Consider the following 22,207-nt stretch of genomic DNA (forward strand, 5'->3'; position numbering starts at 1 on the left):
CGGTGTTCATTTTCTTTCCTCCTGGAAGGTGAATCCTTATTTGTGCTGAAAACAATATTTGTGCTTTAATACTATTGCTTTTTAAGCTTTTAACTAGCGGCGTACATGCTTTTCCCTTGGACATCACTAATGTAGAATAATCACTGTAAAATCTTATGGCATGTCCTTTAATTTTAACTGGATAATTAGTCCATGCAGCTTTTAAGACTAAATCCTTATCTTGACTTGAGAAAAATGTTACAATCACGGACCTTGCTGAAGGTTTTTTTTTTTTTTTAAGATGAGTTAGAAAGTGATCTATGTGCCCTTTCAATGACAAAGGAAAAAGCTTTAGGGAGGTTCAAAGTTTTAGGCAGCCAGGTATCAAGGAATTTAATCATACTATCTCCTCTTCTTTTTCACGAATCCCATAAATCCTGAAGTTATTCCTTCTAGATCTTAAGTCTTCTATTTTATCCCAGAATAAGTTGTTCTGTTTCAGAAGAAATTCAGTGTTATTCTCATTTTCAAGTAATCTTCCATCAAAATCAGACATTGCCTCTTCTATACTTGAGATGTGTGGTAAAAAAGAAGTTATATACTCACCATAACATTCCATCTGAGTAGTTATACTTCATTTTCTGCAACCTGTGGGTATTCGGATCCATATCAGATCTGAGCCGGCAACATTTTTCAAGCATCTGCTCCAAGTTCCTCCCCTTACCCATAATCCCTCACATCTCCTACCTTCCCTCAGATCGAGTTTGCCACTATTCAGACTATTAGCAACTCAATAACAGCACTAACCTAGAACAGGTTCGGGGGAAGGAGGGCGGGACGATTGCAGAAAATAAAGCATAACTACTCAGATGGAACGTTATGGTGAGTACATAGCTTCTTTACCTGAAGTAGTTAACTTCATTTATCTGCAACCTGTGGGACAGAGTCCTCGGCTACCAAAACTCCTGGGAGGCCCTCATGGAAGGATATTCCTGAGCACCCCAGAGCCAAAGGATGCTCTCAATCTAGACATCAAATCCAACTTATAATGATAAATAAATGTATGTGACCTTGCCCAGGTTGCTGCTGCACAGATATCATCCAGTGAAACACTAGACCAAAAGGCAGCACAAGTTGCCACAGATCTGGTAGAATGAGCTTTAATAGGACCAGGTGGGGACAGACCTTTATCCTTATAGACTTGGAGCATACATTGTGTAATCCATCTAGCTAAGGAGACCTTGGAAATATAGCCTTGCCCAAAAAGGGTCTGGAAAAGGACACAAATAACTGGTCAGACTTACGAAATTGTTTAGTCCTGTGTAAATAGAAATGAAGCTGTCTATGAACATCTAGCAAATGTAGCTTATATTCACCCTTGTTCTGGAAATTTGGAAAGAACACAGGCAGATTAATCATCTGGTTAATATTTGATTCAGAAGCAACTTTCGGTAAGAAAGAAGGGTTCGTGCGGAGTGAAACCCTGTCTTTATGAAAGATCAAGTAAGGGGGCACGGCAGACAAAGCTTGGATCTCAGAAACCCTTCTGGCCGAAGTAATGGCCACTAGAAAAGCTGTCTTCCAGGACAGGAATTTCAAATCTACTGACTCTGCTGGTTCAAATGGGGGAGCCACCAACGCCTGCAGAACTAAGGTAAAGTCCCAAGGAGGGACAGAATCCTTAACCAGGGGACGTAAAAGAAAAGTACCTTTCAGAAAAGTTTACACAATCTCAAAGAGGCCAGAGCATTCAGATATTTGCCGACATGAAAATTAGATATGGCGGCCAGTTGTACTTTCACCATAGAGGAACTAGCGCCTTGCTGGAAAATATAGGACAAAGACTCCCAACAGTGCAGGAATGGGGGCTGTAAAGGGATCTAGGTTCCTTTGAGAAGCCCAAATAGAGAAGCGTTTCCATTTGCTGCAATAAATCTTCCTAGTGGAAGCTTTGTGGGATGCCACCAATATATTCTTTAATGAAGATGACAGACCTGGAGTCCTAGCAATCAAGGGAACTGGAGCAACCGAGCAGTCAGCTTGAGGCTGCCCAGATCGGGCAGACTGATGCCCGAGGGTTGAGAGATGAGATCCGGGCAGGGATCCAGAATCCATGGAGGAGTTAGGACATGAGACCAGAGGAAGGGGAGCCACACCTGACAAGGCCAGAACGGAGCAATGAGGATCACTTTGCAGCCCAGTCGGCAAGCTTTCTGAAGAAACTTCGGAATGAGAAGTAACAGGGGATAAGCATACAGTAACCCAGGAGGCTAAGCATGGACGAGAGCGTCTCTGGGGGAGTCCCAAGGTGAGGGGATCAGAGCAAAGAACTCACTGCACTTCGTGATGGAAGGAGATGCTAAGAGATCGCAGCAAGGCTGACCCCACGCAAGGAAGATCTCCTCCGCTACTGACTGTTTCAGAGACCACTCGTAAGGCATTAGGATAGCCCGACTCAGTCTGTCTGCTAAAATGTTGGAGCGTCCCGGGACGTGCATTGCAATCAGAAACAGACTGGTGGAAATTGCCCACTCCCACACTCTCATGGCCTTGGGACAGAGAGGGTAAGATCTGGTTCCTCCTTGTTTGTTGATGTACCAGACAACAGACATGTTGTCTGACTGAACTGCAATCGTCCCCGGAGGAAGAACAGCATGAAAGGCTTGCAATGCCAAAAGCAATGGCTTCATCTCCAGAACACTGATATGCAATCTGGTCTCGGTCTGAGACCACGTGCCTTGGACCGTCCTCCCCAAATAGTGCACCCCCACCTGAGTTGGGAGGCGTCCGTGGTCACTGTGGCTTGGGCTGTGGGTGTTATGAAGGGATGACCTGTCATGATTTCCGGTGATTGGAGCCACCACAGAAGAGAAATCTTGCAGGCTCTGCTGATTCGTATTGGATAGTCCATGGGGAGGTCTAACCAAGACCACTGAACTGCTAGGGTCCACTGAAGCACCCGCATGTGAAGGCGCACACAGGGAAGGACTGAGACTGCTGTGGCCATGGAGCCTAGGGCTTAGAGATCATCACTCGCCATTGGTGTCCTGGGGACGAGGATCACTAACACATGAGCCCGCAGATTCTGGACCCTGTCCAGAGTGAGAAAAACTTGCAATAGTAAAGTGTCCAGCCGTGCCCCTATAAATTCCAAGGTCTGTGTCAGGTTCAAGCAGGACTTGGAGATGTTGACGGTAATCCCTAGGTTGACTGCAAGATGCAGGAAGGAGTCTCTGGCCATGCAAAGTAGACACTTGGTGGCAGCAGCAAGGAGCCAATCGTTTAGGTAAGGGAACACCTGAATTCCCTAAAGCCTCAGGTGAGCCGCTATGACCACCATAACCTTGGTAAACACCCAGGGGGGCTGTGGTGAGACTGAAAGGAAGGGCTCTGAACAGGAAATGATTAGCTCCCAGCCAGAAGCGAATGAATCTCCTGGAGCTTCTGCAAATTTTGATATGGTAGTAAGCATCCTGGAGGTCTATCTAGCACATCCAGTCGCATTCTCAGAGGTACGGCAGAATGGACTGCAAGGTGACCATCCGGAATTTTTGCTTGGCTACAGTCAGGTTCAGGGTTGATCAGTCCAATATGGGTCTGAGGTCCCCCGTCTTTTTTGGCACTAAAAAGAACCTGGAGTAAACGCCTAATCCAGACTTGATCTAGGGGGACCGGTTCGATAGCCCAATTGCGAAGCAGCTTTGAAATTTCTTGTGTTGCTGCCTCCCTTTGAGCGGGTGGAACATCTGGGAGGTGCTTTGGTTGGACTGGTGGGGCAACGAACAGGACGGAGTAGCCTCTGGATATTATTTGGAGCACCCAACGGTCCGTCGTAATGGACTCCCAAGCCGTTAGATGCAATGACAATCTTCCCCAGACTGTCTCCAGAGTAGAACAGTCAGGCAATCCCTCAGGGTTGCTGCGCGGGTCTATCCAAGACCACCTCCTTAGACCCGAAATTCCTCGGGCCCCCTCCGCCTCTGGGGTGGCGTCTGTCTTGTTCCCCAATGCCTCTAGAGAACGAGTTGTCCTGAGAGTCCCGGGAAAACTGAGATTTTCAGAACCACATCTTCTTTTACCCTCTCTGATTCCTAGAAAAGGATCTTTGAGAGCTAGAGAAGCAGACTCCGACGGCAGACAGAGTCTTCCCATCCTTCTCGCTCTGGACCAGGGTGTCACAAACTGCCTTCCCGAACAGGGAGGAACCGTCAAAGGGAGCATTTTTAAACGAAGCCTTTAAGGGGTCCAAGAATTGACAAAGTCTGAGCCAGGCATGTCGCCTCATAGCTACGCCGGTCCCAGCCGCCCTAGCCGCTCCTTCCGTGGCATGGGAAAGAAGACACATTGTATGTGTTTGAAACAGATGTCAGAGTCGACATTTTTGCTGAGAACAGCTGATTGTCCTCTGGCAACAAAGACTCTGTGGGCGAACACAGCGAATTCTGTGACTAGGTCTCGCTGAAGTCGAACGATGTGTGCCAAATAATTCAGCGCTCGTGTAGAAAATGTCACTGAAGAAAAGACTTGCTTCCCAAACCGATCCACTGCCCTCGACTCCTTGTCCGGAGGGTGGACCTAAGAACTTTCCTGTGCCAGTTCTCTCTTGGTGGCAGCTGCAACCACCAAAGCATCCACTGGGGATCCTTTGTACCAGGCCTGTCCGTCTCTGGGAGGAGAAAGGATCCTCTCTGGGCATTTGGGTATTGGCTCTATGGTGTCAGACTCCTTCCATGCCCACATGGTAATGAGATCCACTAATGGATCTGCAGGAGGGGACACCCAGGATGTAGCTGGGCCCATGCCTAAGGCCTCCAGGAATACAGACTCATCTTTAGAGGGTATTGGGGCTGACCAACCTCCCCTCTGGCGGAGGATTTCCATGATGTCTCCAAAGGAGACATCTTCGGGAGGTGACCTGGGGGAACCCTCACCTTATTCCAAGTCAGTATATATTGTGAGGGACACCGGGGAGTCCATGTGCCTCCTCTGAAATGAGTGCTTACTGGGAGCCACCTCAGTGGAACTCTCTGAAGAGTGCTTGTAATTCAAGGGGGGGGGGGGGTTTCCATGAAGGGATTCACCAAGGGGTCCTCTAGCACGGGCTGTCCCTGGGACAAGCTGATGGGAGTCTTGACCAAATCCACGGAAGCCTGGATGGAGTCCAAGGCAATGGGCTGGGGGTCTCAATCCTTGGGGGAAAACCCTCTCCATCACGTCAAAGGCCGAAAGAGAGCACACCTCCTTAGCAACCAACAAGGAAGAAGCTCTCCCCGCCTCCGTCGTGAGGATCGTGGCGAAGGCCAAGGTAGCCAGGGTTCCGAAGGAACGGCTCAGATCCGACAAAGTCAGAGCCGAAGACACCTCCGTTCCCTCAGATCAGGCTCCCCATTCTCGGCCCCGAGAGTTGCTCGGATACGAATAAGTCTGATCCAAGGAACTCAAGGTAATCGCCGGCGTCGAGGTTAGAGGAACCGTCGGCACCAAACCCCCAGCTCTGAGGATCCTTGGATCCATAAACCCCGAAACCGCAGGTCGGATAGGGGAAGGAGGGACTGGATGGAAGAAGGGCATAGAGGTCCTTCCTCCGGCCGGAGAAGGGCTTGGCAAGACCCCCATTTGGATTTGGATCCGAATGAACCTCTGCATCATCCTGTCCATGTCAAGCTCTGACAGACTCAGAGTTGATTGCGAGGAGGCGACCGACTCGGATCTGGATGGTTTGTGAGACGACCTCGAAGAAGGCCTCTGGTTCATAGGTTTATACTAGGCTACCTGCCCTAGGGCATTTATAAGCCTAGCCAGAGTATGTTTGGCTTTCGCCACCCATTTTAAATTAATTCTGCTATGCCCTTTTTCGAGGTTAGTATACTGTGCCTCTGTCTAACAGTGACACAGAAGTGATACCCGGGGTAAACCTATGATCTCCCATCCACTCATCAAGATTCCTCTTGAAGAGAGTCAATGAGGGACTCTGCCTAACCTGGACTGGGATTTTATTCCATAGTGAAGGGAGCCTCTGGGTTATGAATCTGTCCCTCCAGCATGTCCTATTTATTTCAGTGCTGAGGTTCAAGTCTCGAGCGTGTAGCTCAATGGGACTTGGATTTTCTGAGGTGCAGCATGTCCCTTAATTCCGGGTTGGTCATGGCCTTATCGTCAGGCACAGGTCACCTCTGAGCAGTCGGTATGCCACTGAGTAGAGCTGGAGTTTCTTTAACCGGCAGCATATGGCATCTGTTTGAGCCCTTTGATCCTCTTGGTGAGGTACTTTTGGGGTCTTTCCAGTTGCTGCAGGTGTTTGATAAGGTACATCCCAAAGGGGCATTGTACTCGATTATGGGCCTGATGAGGGATGAGTAAAGAGGCACGATGACCTCCCCTAATCTAGATGTGAATCCCTTCATGATTAGGTGGGCTATATAAAATGTTTTTCTAACCACTTTCGCCACGTGGTTATCAAATGAGAGATAGCCATCAACTTGGGTCCCCAGGTCCCTAATGACTTCTTCTGTACTTAATGGATTACCACCTATGTGGTAATTTGTGGGCGCTTTGTTTTTGCCAAAGGGCATGACTATACACTTTATGGCATTTAGCTTGAGGCCATGGCTCTGGCACCAGTTGTCTGTTTCTATGAGGCCCTTTTGGAGGATGCTTGTGTCGGCTGGAGAGTCGATTATGGCACCCAGTTTGCAGTCATCTGCGAACTTGGTCAGCCACAGTCCTTCCGTGTTGGCCTGTACCTCCGAGAAATATATACCAAACAAGAGAGGTCCCAGGACTGAGCCTTGTGGGACGCCACTTGTAACTGGTTTGGAGTCTGACATGGCTCCAGCAATTCTAACCATGTGGGTTCTGTCCTTCAGCCAGTTTGCAACCCATCTAGTGACATAGGGGTTTATATTTAAGCTGGTGAGCTTATCTATAATGCCCTAGTGGGGTATTGTATCGAAGGCTTTTGCGAGGTCCAGATAGGCTGTGTGGACCACCTTCCCTTCGTCAATGGCCTTGGTGACTGTTTCAAAGAAGTCAACCAGGTTTAAGAGACAGGATCTGCCCTTAACAAAGCCAAACTGGGTAGGATCCAGTGTCTGTAGGTCCCCAATATCTTTATTTATGAGGTCCATAATGATCCTTTCCATAGCTTTGCAGACCAAGCTAGTCAGGCTTATGGGGCGATAGTTTCCAGGGTCCGTTGAGGCACCACCTTTGTGGAGAGGGACCACTGTTGCTGTACGCCACTCTTTGGGTACATATCCTGTAGTAAGGCTGAGATTGAACAGTAGTTTTATGTTTGGGTTTAGCTCTTCTTGGAGTTCATGTAGGACGCAGCCTGGGACACCGTCTGGTCCCATTGATGCTGTGTTTTTTGCTTTGGAGAGGGTGGCTCCCACCTGAGCATCTGAGATGTCGGGGGGGCAGCACTCTGCTGGGATAGATATTTTCCCTTTTGGTGGGGGGAGAAGTTTGCACTGAACCTGTCAGCTAGGATGTTGGCAATGTCTGTGGGATCAGTGTATTTTTGTCATTTTGGACTAATTCTGAGCATATCTGTGAATTCCCACCCAGGTTCCTAACATAACTAAAGAAAGCCTTGTGATTATCTTTAGTGTCCTGTGCAATTTTTCTCTCGAAGCTGGCCTTTGACGATTTTATGAGTGCCCTTAGTTTTTTGCTAATACTGATCAGAGATGCCTTCCCTTTTTGGGATTTTGCTCTATCATGTAGTAGCTTCCTCCTTCTATTGTATAGTTTGTTTATGGCTGGGGTCCACCAGACAGGTCGTCTGCCTTTGGAGGATTGGGTCTTGGTTTTATTTGGGATTGCATGATCCATGCATTCCTGAAGGTGTTCACAGAATGCATTTATAAAGGATTCTGCAGTCTGGGCCGTATTTTCCACAGGCCCGGGGGCTTTGAAGGATTCTACCTCGGTTTTGAGGAGTGTGAAATTTGCTTTAGAGAAGTTTTTCACTGTGGTTTTCTGGGCAGGGGGTGGGGTCGGGATGTGAATATCCAATGAGATCAGTTTATGGTCTGATCTTACCAGTGAGGGATACACTTCTGGTCTGGAGCATAGAGTCCCCATGTTGGGGATGATCAGGTCCAGTATGTTTTCCCCTCTTGTGGGAGTGGTAACAAGTTGTTCCATAGCATTTGAGTTTATGAATTCTAGGAACCTTTGGGCAAGGGTGTTGGAGCTAGAGTAATGCTCCCAATCTATGTTTGGGTAGTTGAAGTCACCCAATATAATGGTGTTCGGAGAGACCTTCATATTTTCCAGTGTTCTCAGGAAGGCCAAGTGGGGTTCCTGGGTTTGGGAGGGTGGTCTGTAGCAGGCTATAAACTGGAAGGCAGTTTTACCCACTGTTAGTTGCACATGGATAGTCTCTGATGCTTCGTGCTTTGCCACCAACCTGGAGGTGTGGGTATCTTTGATGAATATCGATACTCCCCCTCCTTTTGTGGTTCGGTCCAAGTTTTGGGGCCGAAAAGCATGCCGAGGGCTCAGTCGGCTCTGGGGAGAACCTCGGGGAGTGGAGCTGAGGAGAAGTGGTCCTGACAACTTTAGTAGGTGGACTGGGAAATGGCTCTCACTCTGGAAACCGTTTGCGGTGCCTTTCCCCTCTTTTTACCCTTGTCTCTCTTATCTTTGTCCTTTGATTTTGTCCCCATCTCAGAAGGCTTAGAGGGAGGTTGTGTCCCAGCCTGAAGGGAGGGGTTGGTCGGCTACTGGAGCCGATGTCGAGGTCAGCAAGTCCAATGCAGAAACTGATAGCAGGCCCTTAGCTACCAGCTTTGCCTTCCTTTCTTTCAATTCCCCTAGGGTTGAACCCTGCACACACACTACAAGGCAAAGATAGGTGGGGAACACCCAGGCAAATAACACACAGAGTGTGGCCATCAGCCGGTGAAAGCTTGTGGCCACACACTGTGCATTTTTTAAAAGTTGGTTTTGGCTGCTCAGCCATCACCACACACCACTCAGCCAAAACTAAACCAACAAACACACACACTAAGGACGGTTAGGCCTACACTACCTCACAAATCCTAACTTTTTAAACTACTATTTTTTTTTGACAGAAAACCGACGAACAATGAAGGGGAAGAAAGGGATGATCAACAAATGACTACACTCACACACTAAATATATATCAAAAAGTACCACTTACTACACCCATCTTGGAGCTATAGAGACCACAATGCGTATGCATGAAGCGGCAAACGAGATCTGCGGGAAGTTAGGTGATGTGAGGGATTATGTGTAAGAGGAGGAGCTTGGAGCAGATGCTGAAAAAATGTTGCCAGCTCGGATCCAATATGGATCCGAATACCCACAGGTTGCAGATAAATGAAGTTAACTACTTCAGAACTGTTTAAGAGATTCACTAAGCACTTCAACTTGTTTTTTACATTACTCTTCAAAATTGTTCATTTTGCTTTCTAATTTATCTTTACTGATGTTACTTAGTATAGCCTGTATGTCTTTTTTCATAGTACTGTCCTGTACACTGGACTTAGAGTGGCTCATTCTGAGATAATTATTTCTTTCTAGACTTCTTGACAGAAAAAGGCAGTTATAAGATTTTCAAACTTGTTATTTTTTTTGTGGTAAATCTTTCAGAAGATGTTCAACTATAAATCCATCAAAGTTTCAAATGTTCTATTTGAGTTTTTTAATAAAAATCCTGTCAGAGATTTTAAAATGAAGCAGACCTAAACAAGGTGCTGTTAACTGCTCACCATCATCTTTGATAATAAAGTGCTGATTACTGTCACTGTTCTGAGTCTGTTCATAATATGGCGAAAAATTCAATGAAATTATCAATTTTCACTGTTTCTGGCGAAAAACAACACACCATACTTCAAGCAATAATGCAAAAATTGTCAAACAATCGTCACTTGAAGGTGATTTTGCAAAGCAATGTGAAATTACAATTCATGACAGAATGGTGCAGACGTAATGACAATGTAAACAAGGAGTCATAATGTTTAACAGATCATGACTAACAATTTCAATTATAAGATCAGAGTTAAGCTGGTAAATGTTTGCTTGTAATGTTGCTAAATTTTAAAGTTAATTCTGCACTCAAGTGGTAGAAGTTACCTTTCTTGCATGACTTTTACAATTTTAATTTGTGAAAAATTATACCAGTACAATCAAATTACAGACACAATGAAAATAACAGATAAAACAAAGAAAATACCAAATCATGATCTTATGTTACCTAGGTCAATGAAGCTGTAACTTTAGAAGTTTTTCACCATTCTGCTTTTAGTACTGCACTTGTTATTATTATTTAATTAGTGAGACTTATCCTTTCTCTGAGCTGTGCTACTATATTTTCTTGGATATGGTGGACTGCAGTGAACTTTGGGTCCTCTATGAAAGCGCAGTATTTGTGTGTGTGTGTGTGTGTGTGTGTGTGTGTGTATGAGAGATATACTCATTTTTGTGAGAATTCTATGTCTGCAGCTGCATTACAGAAAAATCATCAGTCTGCCGATATCACCCAGTTGCATCAAAAAAAAAAAAACAGAAATCAGCTGTAGGAAATTACAGTAGTCTTTTATTCTCATACACCAGTCTTAAAATTCTTGTCAACCTTTTTTCTTTATTCTATGCCCTCTAAAGAAGTTCATACTATCGAAGTTCATAATTCTGCAATTCTACACCATGCAGCTGAGCAATGTGTAGAATGCACAAATAAGGACTAGTATTTATCATAGAGCACAGTGACTTTAACAAATAATCAAAGCCAACAAATCATCTCACTCTATTAACGGTTGCCTAATTTTAGTTAAGAAAAAAAAAACTTCTCCCAATCAAAGCAGGATTATTTCTCATATTTTGGAGTGCTTTCTCGTTTTTTATTTATTTTTTTGTATTCCTTTTTGGTTAAGGGTGGCTTACATTATGTCCTTACATTATGACATTTACTACTCAAATATCGTTTTTTTTTTTTAATTTTCTCATTCTTACCAATAAACTACAGTATGAATAATGGACAATTTATTGCCCTGTACCTTACCTGAAAAATGGCCTGTGAAGCAACAACTTAAACACAAACGGTGATGAAATCTGTGAAAGACAAAAAAAAGACAAATGGGTTCAGTGCAATTCTAGAGGACAACAATGTCAAGTTTTTTTATGGAAAAAAAAAACACCATGAAGAAAATAATGCAAAGTGCTCAAAGCAATGGTGAAGAAACTTTTTACAAGACTGTCTATACAGGTAAGCTGGGATATTGTCAGTGAAAGCAAACTGCTGCTTAATAAAATGAAAGAACTTTAGAAAGGAAGATTTGCATTACAACTGTAGAATTATTTAAGAAAAGACAAAACCATAAAACCCATAAGGGTGCTGATGACCCAGGTTCAAGAAGCAGTCTGAGAGAGAGACTGCAAGCCAAAGGAGTTATAAAAATGAGTGGCTTAGGCCAACGCCCTGATCTCCCAGGGGAAAATGCAGGATTTCCCACAACTGTTGCAATGTGTTTCCTGGTACTCATAAGCACAGAAGCAGCAAGCTCCCTACAAAGGGTAGAGAGCATTATTAAAGTGTGGAAAGATCCACAGCTGTGATTAATGCATACCTGCCTCTGAGGGTATTAAGATGGATAGCTCGCATCCACCTAGTCCCACAAAATGGTGAGGCAAGGCCCCATCTCCTCTCTCACCAAAAATGGAATAAATCTAATAAGCCAGTAGAGGGGGCAACTCCAGATCAATGATACAGGGAAATTAAAGAGAAAAAAATGAAGACTGCACTATGTCAGAAGGGCAAAAATATCACAAAAAGACCAATATTAAGTGAAGTTTTAACTACCTGGACATTCTAACCTCAACATTAGATGCAGAAATTACAAAATGCATAAATGAAACACTAGTGTTACAAATTATATACAAGCATATACAACTGAAATGCAAGAGAAAAAAATGGATTTTTGGGGGAAAAGTAAGTAATCAGAAAACTACTTAAATGAAAATAAAAAGTGCAGGATGTTAAATTTAAAGAAATTAACGATTACAGAATTAAGCTGCTTATCTCAGTTTTGAATATGGATAAATGCAAACATACTGACACACACACCACCAAAAAAAACATCATTTTTATTAAATCTATCAACTGCTCTTGGTGTTCCTCCTCAACAGTCTATAAGGCCAATTTCTTCCCCGGACTTAATATGATATTCAAGGCCAGACAGGAAGTAGAAGCATCCCAGTGCAATGCCATCCTGCTGCCCTGGGGAATTTGTGGAGATTACATACCCTAGCCTTAATCCTGTCCCCATGCTCACAATGTGTAAGGACATCAACAATGAAATCTCACAGATATCTGTCAATACTTCCACACCCTTTCTGGGGGTGTTGCAATACTCCCTCCCCACACTCACTTTCTACCAACTGAGGTCTGCAGCACCAGCTGTAGCAGTCTTCACTGTGATAGCTAAGCCAACAAAATGATGCTCAATTCTAGTCACCAAACTGGCTCCTCAAAAGCTAGGACTGGTAATCAAACCAAAGTCAACTGTGCTCCAGTCATAGCTCCATCCCTCTGCTCCACGGAGAAGGCTAACATGGATTTTTTTCTTAAAGTTATATAGTTTAAAATATTTAGCCCACTTCTTTACAGAAGCATGGGGGTGTTTTCCATAACCATATACTGATGAATGGTCTCACCTGCAAATGAAGCAGGTTATAATGTATTCATTTGGTGTGTCTCAGCACTTAACAAATCATATTCTGAGTAAGTACAAAAATCTTGCATGACTAGAAATCCAGGAATGTGTCCACTCAGCAAAAACAGTGGAAAATTTGAACAAGTGACATTTTATTTTATTTGACATTTGTTAACTAGGAAAGTCTAACTGGGCTAATATCCTATTTTCAGGGGAAAAATCTCCAAATTGACACAATATGCTTTCAGTTAAATAAAGTTATTACAAAGCCTAATACAAAATAAGGACATATTAACAAAGTAAAAATTCAGCTTCAGCTCATACAGTGTCTACCTATCCATACATAGTGCAAATATTTGGACAGGTATAACAGATTAAAAAAGAACACTGTCAACTGATAAAGTGTTCACAAGTTGAAGTTCATACAGATGGTATTAAACACAAAATAACAGCTGGAAAGTACAGTTTTGTACCTACCATAAATGTAGATGTTCGAAGATCCACATTGCTGCAGTCCTTACATATGGGTAGTCCGCTGTCCTCGGTCGGCCCGAATACCAAAGTATTAGGCTGACGTCGGTCAAGGCGCTTAAAACTGACATCAGGACGTCAGGGTACAAAAGCGCATGACCGACGTCATATCCTCAGTCTTTTCTTGCCCCAGATGTCAGAAGGCCCTAAAAAGAAAGGCCAAAAAACAGCAAAGAACAACCAACCACCCCTGCACTAACCATATTTACAATATTTACAACCCAAACCACACAACCACCTCTAACTACAGAGGGGAAGGAGGGAGTAAGTTGGACTGCAGCAATGTGGATCTTCGAACATCTACATTTATGGTAGGTACAAAACTGTACTATGTTCTTCATCTCACATTGCTGCAGTCCTTACATATGGGTAGAATCCCAAAGCAGAGGAAAGGGAGGATGGCAAAGCTATAAAGCATTAGGAGCTGCCAAAATGCCCTGTAAAATTGCAGTGGCAAATCCAGCCCTAGATTTAGAGTAAAGTGGAAGGTGGTAATGCTTAGAGAAAGTATGCACTGAACTCCAAGTAGCTGCCTCCAAAATATCTTTAGTAGCCACCTTAAAAAGCTGTAGAAGTGGCAGTAGCCCTAGTGGAATGAGGCCTAATCCCAGCTGGAATCTCCTTACCATGATGGGAATAACAGAAAGCAATACAAAAACCAATCCACTTAGAAATAGTTTGTTTTGAAACAGGTTTGCCCTGAGAACCCAAAGCAAATGAAACAAACAACTGCTGAGACTGCCTGAACCCTTTAGTTCTGCTCAAATAATATCGCAACTGTCTGTGTATATCCAAAGTGTGCAAAATCTTCTCCCCTTTATTTTGGGGATTTGCATAAAAAGTAGGCAAATGAATAGTTTGGTTTAAAGCCACACTAGAAACCACTTTAGGCATAAAGGAAGGGTTAAGTACGCAAAGACACCCTATCCTTGTCGAAAATTAAGAAAGGCTCAACCGCCATAAGGGCCTGTAATTCAGAAACCCTCCTAGCAGAGGTAATGGCCAACAAAAAAGCAGTCTTCCATGATAAATATTTCAACTCGGCAGTAGCTGCAGGCTCAAAAGGTTGTAGAGTGAGTTTCTCCAACACAAAATTGAGATCCCAAGCAGGAGTAGGAGCTCTACGTGGGGGTCTTATATTCTTTGCCCCTCTAAGGAATTGCTTAAACAAAGGATGAGAAAATAATGGTGGGTCACAATCATAGTGAGCAGAAATTGCTGCAGCATGAACCTTTATAGAGGAGAAGGACAAACCTTTGACCAATAACTCAGTAAGGTATTGAAGAGCAACACTTAAATTAGGTTTAGAAACATCAAAGTCCTTTGCTGTACTCCAAATTAAAAATCTCCTCCATTTATCTGCATAAACTTTCCTTGTACTAGGCCTTCTGGCCTCCAAAATAACATTCAAAACTTGTTGTGGAAGCTGAGACCCTCCAGGGTTTAAAACAGAATATGCCAGGCTGTTAGATGCAGAGAGTGAAGTTTGACATTGAGTAAATGACTGTTCTCCTGAGACAGCAGGTGTGGAATCGAAGGCAAAGGCCATGGAGGCTCCCGTACCAGACTTCTCAGTAATGGGTACCAGTGCTGTCGAGGCCAATCCGGAGCTATTAAAATCATAGTTGGCTTGTCCTGTCTGACCTTCAGGAGTACCTTTGGGAGGAGAGGCAGTGGTGGAAAGGCATACACGTGAAGATTGCTCCAACTGAATGAGAGAGCATCCATTTTCCAAGCTGTGGGATGAAACCTTTTTGTGCAAAACTTTGGCGAACAGATCTATGTCTGGAGTTCCCCATAACACTGTCAATTTTTGAAATACATGAGGATCCAATTTCCACTCGTGGGGATCCATAATTTGTCTGCTCAACACATCTGCTAAGGAGTTCTATGCTCCTGGCAGAAACCTTGCCTGAAGATTTAGCTGTAAACTGAGAGCAGTCTCCCACAAAATCATTGCTTGTCTGCATAGAGGGTATGAATGTGTCCCCCCTTGCTTGTTGATGTACCACATGACAGTTGTGTTGTCTGTTTGAATCAACACCTGCCCTGGAAGAAGTAAATCCTTGAAAGCTATCAATGCAAATTGGACTGCTAACATCTCCTTCAAGTTGATATGTAAATGTTGAAGTCTGGCAGGCCACGTGTCTTGTACCCATTTTCCATTTAGATGAGCTCCCCAAGCTTTGTCTGAGGCATCCGTCGTTAGAATCTGACTCGCCTCTGGTCGGGTCACAGAGAGTCCCTTGTTTAGGTGACATTCCTGAGCCCACCACAAAAATTCCTTCTGAATGCAAGGTATTATCTGAATGACAGTGTCCATATTTTGGCAGTGTTGTGTCCATACATTTTTGAGATACCATTGTAGCTTCCTCATATGCAGTTTGGCATTGGGAAGTACCAGAATACAAGATGCCATGAACCCCAAGGCTTGAAGGACTGTCCTTGCAGTCAGCCTGGACTGACGAGACAAATGATGGAAATAAAGAGAAAGATTCTTTTGTTTGTCCGGGGTCAAAAAGGTCATCTGGGATGCTGTATTCAGTCTCACACCCAGAAAGCACATGTCCTGAGAGGGTACTAGACTGGACTTTATTTCGTTCACAGAATACCCTAGGCATCTTAACACTGCCATCACATACTGTAAATGATGAAGAAGTTCGTCCTTTCCTTGAGCCAGAATCAGGCAATCGTCCAAATAAGGATAGATTTGTATTCCTCTTAGCCTGAAGAAAGCTACCACTGGAGCCAGAACCTTCGTGAACACTCTGGGCAGTAGATAAGCCAAAGGGCAATGCAGAGAACTGATAATGAAAAGTCCCAGCCAAAACGCAGCTACTTCCTGCAACTGGGCCTGATAGGAACATGAAGGTAAGCCTCCTTGAGATCCAGAGTCACCATCCAGTGATCTTTGCCCAGCAGAGGTAAAAGCTGTTGTAACGTCAACATTTTGAACTTGGAAATGTCCAGATATGTGTTGAGGATGGATAAATCCAAAATTGGTCTCCACGTGTTCCCTTTCTTTGGTACTAGAAACAGGCGAGAATAAAATCCTAGGCCCACTTCTGGCAGAGGGACCGGTTGTATAGCTCCTATTTGAAGTAGTAGAGAAATCTGTTTGTGAGCCTCTAGTCTTTGCTGAGGAGGAACGTCTGGCATGCCTTTGAAAGGAGGCAAGGTATGGAAATAAAACTTGTAACCTTGGCGTATGATATCCAATACCCATTTGTCCTGGGTAATTAAAATCCAATTTTCCTTGAAGAGTGCCAACCGTCCTCCCAAAGGTGCTGCCAGGCAAGAAGGATCTGGCAGCTGAAAAAGTAGGTCATTGGGCCTGTTTACGAAAGGACTGGCCCCTGCCCTCACTAGAAGATTGTGCAGGTGAACTCCATGTTCTAGGTCTGAAGGAACTCTGAGCTCTGCCCCTACCACGTCTAGATCTACCCCTAGACTGAGAATCAGAAGAAGGATACGCCACCCCTTAGCAGGCCAATTTCTACTAAACTGAGGCTGAACTTGCAAAAAATCTTTAACAGTCTGCATAGACTTAGCCTTGTCTTCCATTTTCTTCAAGACTGACTCCACAGGTGGACCAAACAATACTTCAGACTGCAAAGGAGCATCCAAAATCCTTGTCTTAACATGGTCAGATAAATTCTGATCCTTAAGCCAGGCGTGCCTGCGAAGAACTGAACCAGTGGCAGCCACCCTAGAAGAGGCCTGCAAAGCATCAAAACCACACTGTAAAGAATGCTTACCCACCTGTTCAGAGACATGCACCAAATCTTGTAATTCTTTACACTCAATGCCTTCTGCCAGAGCATCCACCTTAGATTTCAATTGAGAAAGAAGAAAATTTTGATATTTCAACATATGAAACTGGCAATTCAAAGCCCTCATTGCTAAGGTAGAAGATGTATAGACCTTCTTTCCCCATCTATCCAAAGCTCTGGCCTCCTTATCTAGAGGAACCGGATTCTTTACAACAGAGGCCCTGACACCCTTAGGTCCCTGACTAATAGTTTCTGGGTCCGCCCTAGGACTCTTATAGAGATATTTATGAGCCTCAGGCACCCTGTAATACCTATCCGGTTTAACAGGCGCAAGAGGCAGAGAATCAGGATTAAGTGAAGCCTCTGAAAATACATCTTGCACAACATCCAGAACAGGGGGTATAGCTAAGGGCCTATGTTGAGGTAAAACAAAAATTCCCTAAGCCTTTTCCGTGAATCAGAGAAGTCCTGACCTTCCCACTTAAAATGTTCCCTCATAGAATGAAGTGTCTCTGAAAAAGAAAAATCCTCTGGAGGAGAAGCAGAAGGGGTGGAATCTTCTGCATCAGAATCAGAATAAGGAGTGTACTCCTGCAAGTCTTCAGCAAGACTCTGAAACATCGAAGCCTGTTCAAAACTTTCCAACTCTGGCTCCACCCTAGGCCTCTTATCAGGAGGGGGCAAAGAACCTCTAATCAGAGTAATCAAATCTTCTGCCATTTTAAGCATGTGCTTCTTAGGCACAGACCCTGCTGAACTAGGACTGACACCAACAGAAGCTAAACCTGGCCTGCCTCTGGAAGAAGCCTTGGAAACAGAAGGAGAGGGTCTAACCACCCTGGGAAGGGAGGGAGTACAGAAACCTGAGAAGCCCCTTCAGCCTGACCTGCCTCTTGAGAGGCCACATCCTGCAAAATCAAAGTCTCCCCCTGAGACTCCAGAGAAGCCTCCATCGAACCACCGGTTCCACTGAAGCTCTAAAGAACCGGCGTCCGAACGGACGACTCATCTTGCCTAGGTTTAACCGCTTTGTCTTTGCGCTTCGTGGAAGCGGCCGGAGAATCCGACGGCATATTATAATTGCACCGCCATCAAGACCAGCCTAGCACAATCCAACCTCCGCTTAATAGTGCGCTTATTAAACCTAGCACAAAGCGACACCATCACGCCGTGCTCAGGCCCCAAACAAGGAATGCACAAAGAATGCTAATCCTTATGCGGTATCTGTTTCCCACAAGAAATACAATTATTCACTTTTTCTGACATCCGGTGATACACTGAGGCAAGAAAAAAACAAAATATTCCCCAACGGGGTACTTAGCCAACTTGGATTCGGTCTGAAACTCCGAACTCGAAAAATTTCAGAACGCCGAACGGCACTTGCAACGCTGCTTCTGCATCGGACCATGCGGCAAAAAAGACTGAGGATATGACGTCGGTCATGCGCTTTTGTACCCTGACGTCCTGATGTCAGTTTTAAGCGCCTTTACCGACGTCAGCCTAATACTTTGGTATTCGGGCCGACCGAGGACAGCGGACTACCCATATGTAAGGACTGCAGCAATGTGAGATGAAGAACATCAGAGATGACTAGAGAATATAGCCTAGGCAAAAATATATTTGATCTTTGTCTAAGAAATAGATTTTACTAATTCCTTTTCTCTGAATACAGTCAAAGTACGCTGGTGGTGGAAGGAGGGAGGGACTAGCCTTGAGTAGTGCAGGAACAGAGCCAGATTTCATTTAGGTAGTCTTTTAATAGTAATTTGTAGCTGGAGATGTTAAATGTAGATCTAATTTGTAGAGGCATAGAATTCCACTTTTTTGTAACAGGTTTTATAGGTTTATAAATGCTGAGAAGATGTTGTTCATTAGATCAAAGTAGTCTACTGGGGTAACTGGAATGGAGAATAGGGGTAAAAGCAGGATAGTCATCGGCTTTGTAAATAATGATGTGTGTGGAGATGAGCTGTATGTAACGCAATTGGTGAGACACTTTGAGACTATTCAAAGCATTAAGGGCAACAACACAGTGATGGGTGTGGAATGGTTTCTTGGTGGCAAATTTTGCAACCTTATTATGTTATGCATCCAACTTATTTTTTTTTTTTTTAACTGTAGCCTGAAGGTTGGATAGGGTGGCTGCACTGCTGAAGAGAGATGGGATATGATAGGTAGTGGCAAGAGAAGTTTTGATGGTGTAGCTAAAGAGGTTTGTATGCCTGTAGAGCTTCCCTAAATTTTGGTGCGTCTTTTTTATGTTATTTTGGATATTTAGGTCAATTTTAAGGGTCTCGTCTATTAATCACTCCAGGATGTGTATGGAAAACTAGTTCAATTTCAATTTTGTTTAGTGAAGAGTTTTGAAATTCTCTTTATCAGGCATGTGTGATTTTGGAAAAAGAGTAGCAATTTTGTTTTTTTAAGACCGACTAGTAGCTGGGCATAATGAAGCCATTCCTCAAATACGGAAAAAGTTTCTTTCATGATAAAGCGAGTTGAGGCAAGTTACTAGAAGCCCACAAGTATGGAATTATCAGCACAATGTATAACACAGGCTGGACGTACAGAAGTATAGAGGTCATTGATAAAGATATTAAAGAGGAAGGGACCAAGAATAGAGCCTTGGGGTACACCACTGGAGACGTGCAAGTACAGAAAGAGAGTATTCTGCCATTTTACAGACGACAGCCTGCCAGTTAAACAGCTAATGAACCACAGTAACAAAGAAGGGGCCAGTCCAAGTTGAGAATGTTTATAAAGGAGTTTAGGGTGAGAAACTACATTGAAAGCTTTTGACAGGTTAAGGAATAAGGAGAAAACAAGCCTGTCGGATTCTTGTTGATGCCTGGGGCAGACTAAGCATTAAACAAGGCCTGCCATTTTAATTCAAACACTTCAACTAATGTATGTGTCACCAAAAAACTGTTCTACTTGTTCAATGACAAAAAAATCTAAAAAGTTGAAAGTTGGGGCATGAAGTACTATGTTTGGCCAGTGCATTTTTGTAATCTTTGCTTTTTATTTCCGCATTATGTTCTTTAATGTAGTCAGACGGTTTTTGCAAGAGGTTTTGCCAAAGTAAAAGTAAAAACTCTCACATTGCTGGCAGATTCCGATATATATATATATATATATATATATATATATATATATATATACACACACACACACATATACATACATACATACATATATATATATATATATATATATATATATATATATATATATATATACACACACACACACTGGATATAAAAAGTGTACACACCCTTGTTAAAATGCCAGGTTTTTGCGATATAAAAAAATGAGACCACAATAAATCATTTCAAAACTTTTCCCACCTTTAATGTGACCTATAACCTGTACAATTTAATTGAAAAACAAACAAATCTGTTGGGGGAAAAATATAAAAAATAAAAAACGTGCAATAAGCTGGTTGCATAAGTGTGCACACCCTTAAACTAATACTTTGTTGAAGCACCTTTTGATTTAATTACAACATTTAGTCTTCTTGGGTAGGATTCTATCAGCATGGCACATTTTGACTTTCCAATATTTGCCCAATCTTCCTTACAAAAGCGCTCCAAATCTGTCAGACTGCGAGGGCATCCCTTGTGTACAGCCATCTTCAGGTCACCCACAGATTTTCTTATTGGATTTAGGTATGGGGTCTGACTGGGCCATTCCAAAACTTTAATGTTTCTCTGGTGAAGCCATTCTTTTGTTGATTGGATGTATGCTTGGGGTCACTGTCACGTTGAAAGGTGAAACAACTCTTCATCTTTCTAGCAGATGCCTTAAGGTTTTGGGCCAAAAGTGACTGGTATCTGGAACTGTTCATAATTCCCTCCACCTTGACTAAAGCCCCAGTTCCGGCTGAAGAAAAGCAACCCCAAAGCATGATACTGCCACCACCATGTTTCACCATGGGGATGGTGTTCTTTTGGTGATGTGAAGTGTTATTTTTGCGCCAAACGTACCTTTTGGAATTGTGGCCAAAACGTTCAACCTTGGTCTCATCAGACCATAGCACATTTTCCCACATGCTTTTGGGAGGCTTGATGTATTGTTTTGCAAATTTTAGCTGGGCTTGGATGTTTTTCTGCGTAAGAAAAGACTTCCGCCTTACAACCCTTCCCCATAGTCCAGACATATGGAGAATATGGGAGATTGTTGTCACATGTAGTACACTACCAGTACTTGCCAGAAATTCCTGCAGCTCCTTCAGTGTTGTTGTAGGTTTCTTGGAAGCCACCCTGACCAGTTTTCATCTTGTCCATTCATGAATTTTGGAAGGACATCTAATTCTTTGCAACGTCACTGTTGTCTCATATTTTCTCCACTTTTTGATGACTATCTGGTTCACTGTGTTCCATGGTATATCCAATGCTGTGGAAATTTTTTGTACCCTTCTCCTGACTGATACTTTTCAACAATGAGATCCCTTTGATGCTTTGTAAGCTCTCTGTGAACCATGGCTTTTGCTGTAGCAAGCAACTGACTAATGTCAGGAAAATCTTACTAGGACAGCTGAACTTTATTTGGGGTTAATCAGAGTCTCTTTAACTGATGGCAGGTGTGTACCCAAGAAGACTGAATGCTGTAATTAAATCAAAAGGTGCTTCAACAAAGTATTAGTTTAAGGGTTTGCACACTTATGCAACTATATATATATACATATATATATATATATACATATACACACACACACATATATATATATATATATATACATAACATATATACACACACACAAGCAGACACACATTGTATACACTTTTACTCCGATTACATTTTTTGTTATAAAATAAGGACGAAAGTGCTTAATTCGAAGTTCTCTGTCGGTTTTCCTCATCTTTGGAGTTGTTGGTTTTGTCATTTTTATTCGTGTGACAGTTGTGACTACAACACCTTTTTGTGCTGTTGGAAGATGGGGGGAAAGGAGTCCAGTGGAACAATTATTTGAATTGCGCACTTACAGTATTCCCTCCGAAATTGCCTCCACTTCTAATTTGCTGAAAGAAGTGGTTGGAAAAGCGCAGGTTCTACTGAGAGAATTCAGCAGTCAGTGTTTGATGCAAATTGGGGTCGCTAAAGGGATTACATCAGGAGATACTTCCATTCCTGAGGTCCACAGATGTGGTATAAAGCCAACACAGTTGATGTGATTTTAAGATATTAAATTGTTCATTAGGAAATTAAATTTAAAATATTTAATGAATGAATTGAATGTTG

General features: G+C 43.3%; 1 protein-coding gene across 4 annotated transcripts in view; it reads right to left on the minus strand.

The window, feature by feature from the left end:
* The window catches only part of DIMT1 (DIM1 rRNA methyltransferase and ribosome maturation factor), a 624,336-nt gene that overhangs the window by 455,279 nt on the left and 146,850 nt on the right, over positions 1-22,207 (minus strand). For all 4 annotated transcript variants that reach the window (XM_044063822.1, XM_044063821.1, XM_044063820.1 and 1 more), the window contains one exon: positions 11,012-11,061. In XM_044063822.1, the coding sequence (XP_043919757.1) occupies positions 11,012-11,061 (50 nt within the window). The remainder of the gene's footprint in view (positions 1-11,011; positions 11,062-22,207) is intronic.

This window comes from Protopterus annectens, chromosome 2.part2 (assembly GCF_019279795.1).
Source record: "Protopterus annectens isolate FY-2018-M chromosome 2.part2, PAN1.0, whole genome shotgun sequence".
Taxonomy (NCBI): domain Eukaryota; kingdom Metazoa; phylum Chordata; order Ceratodontiformes; family Protopteridae; genus Protopterus; species Protopterus annectens.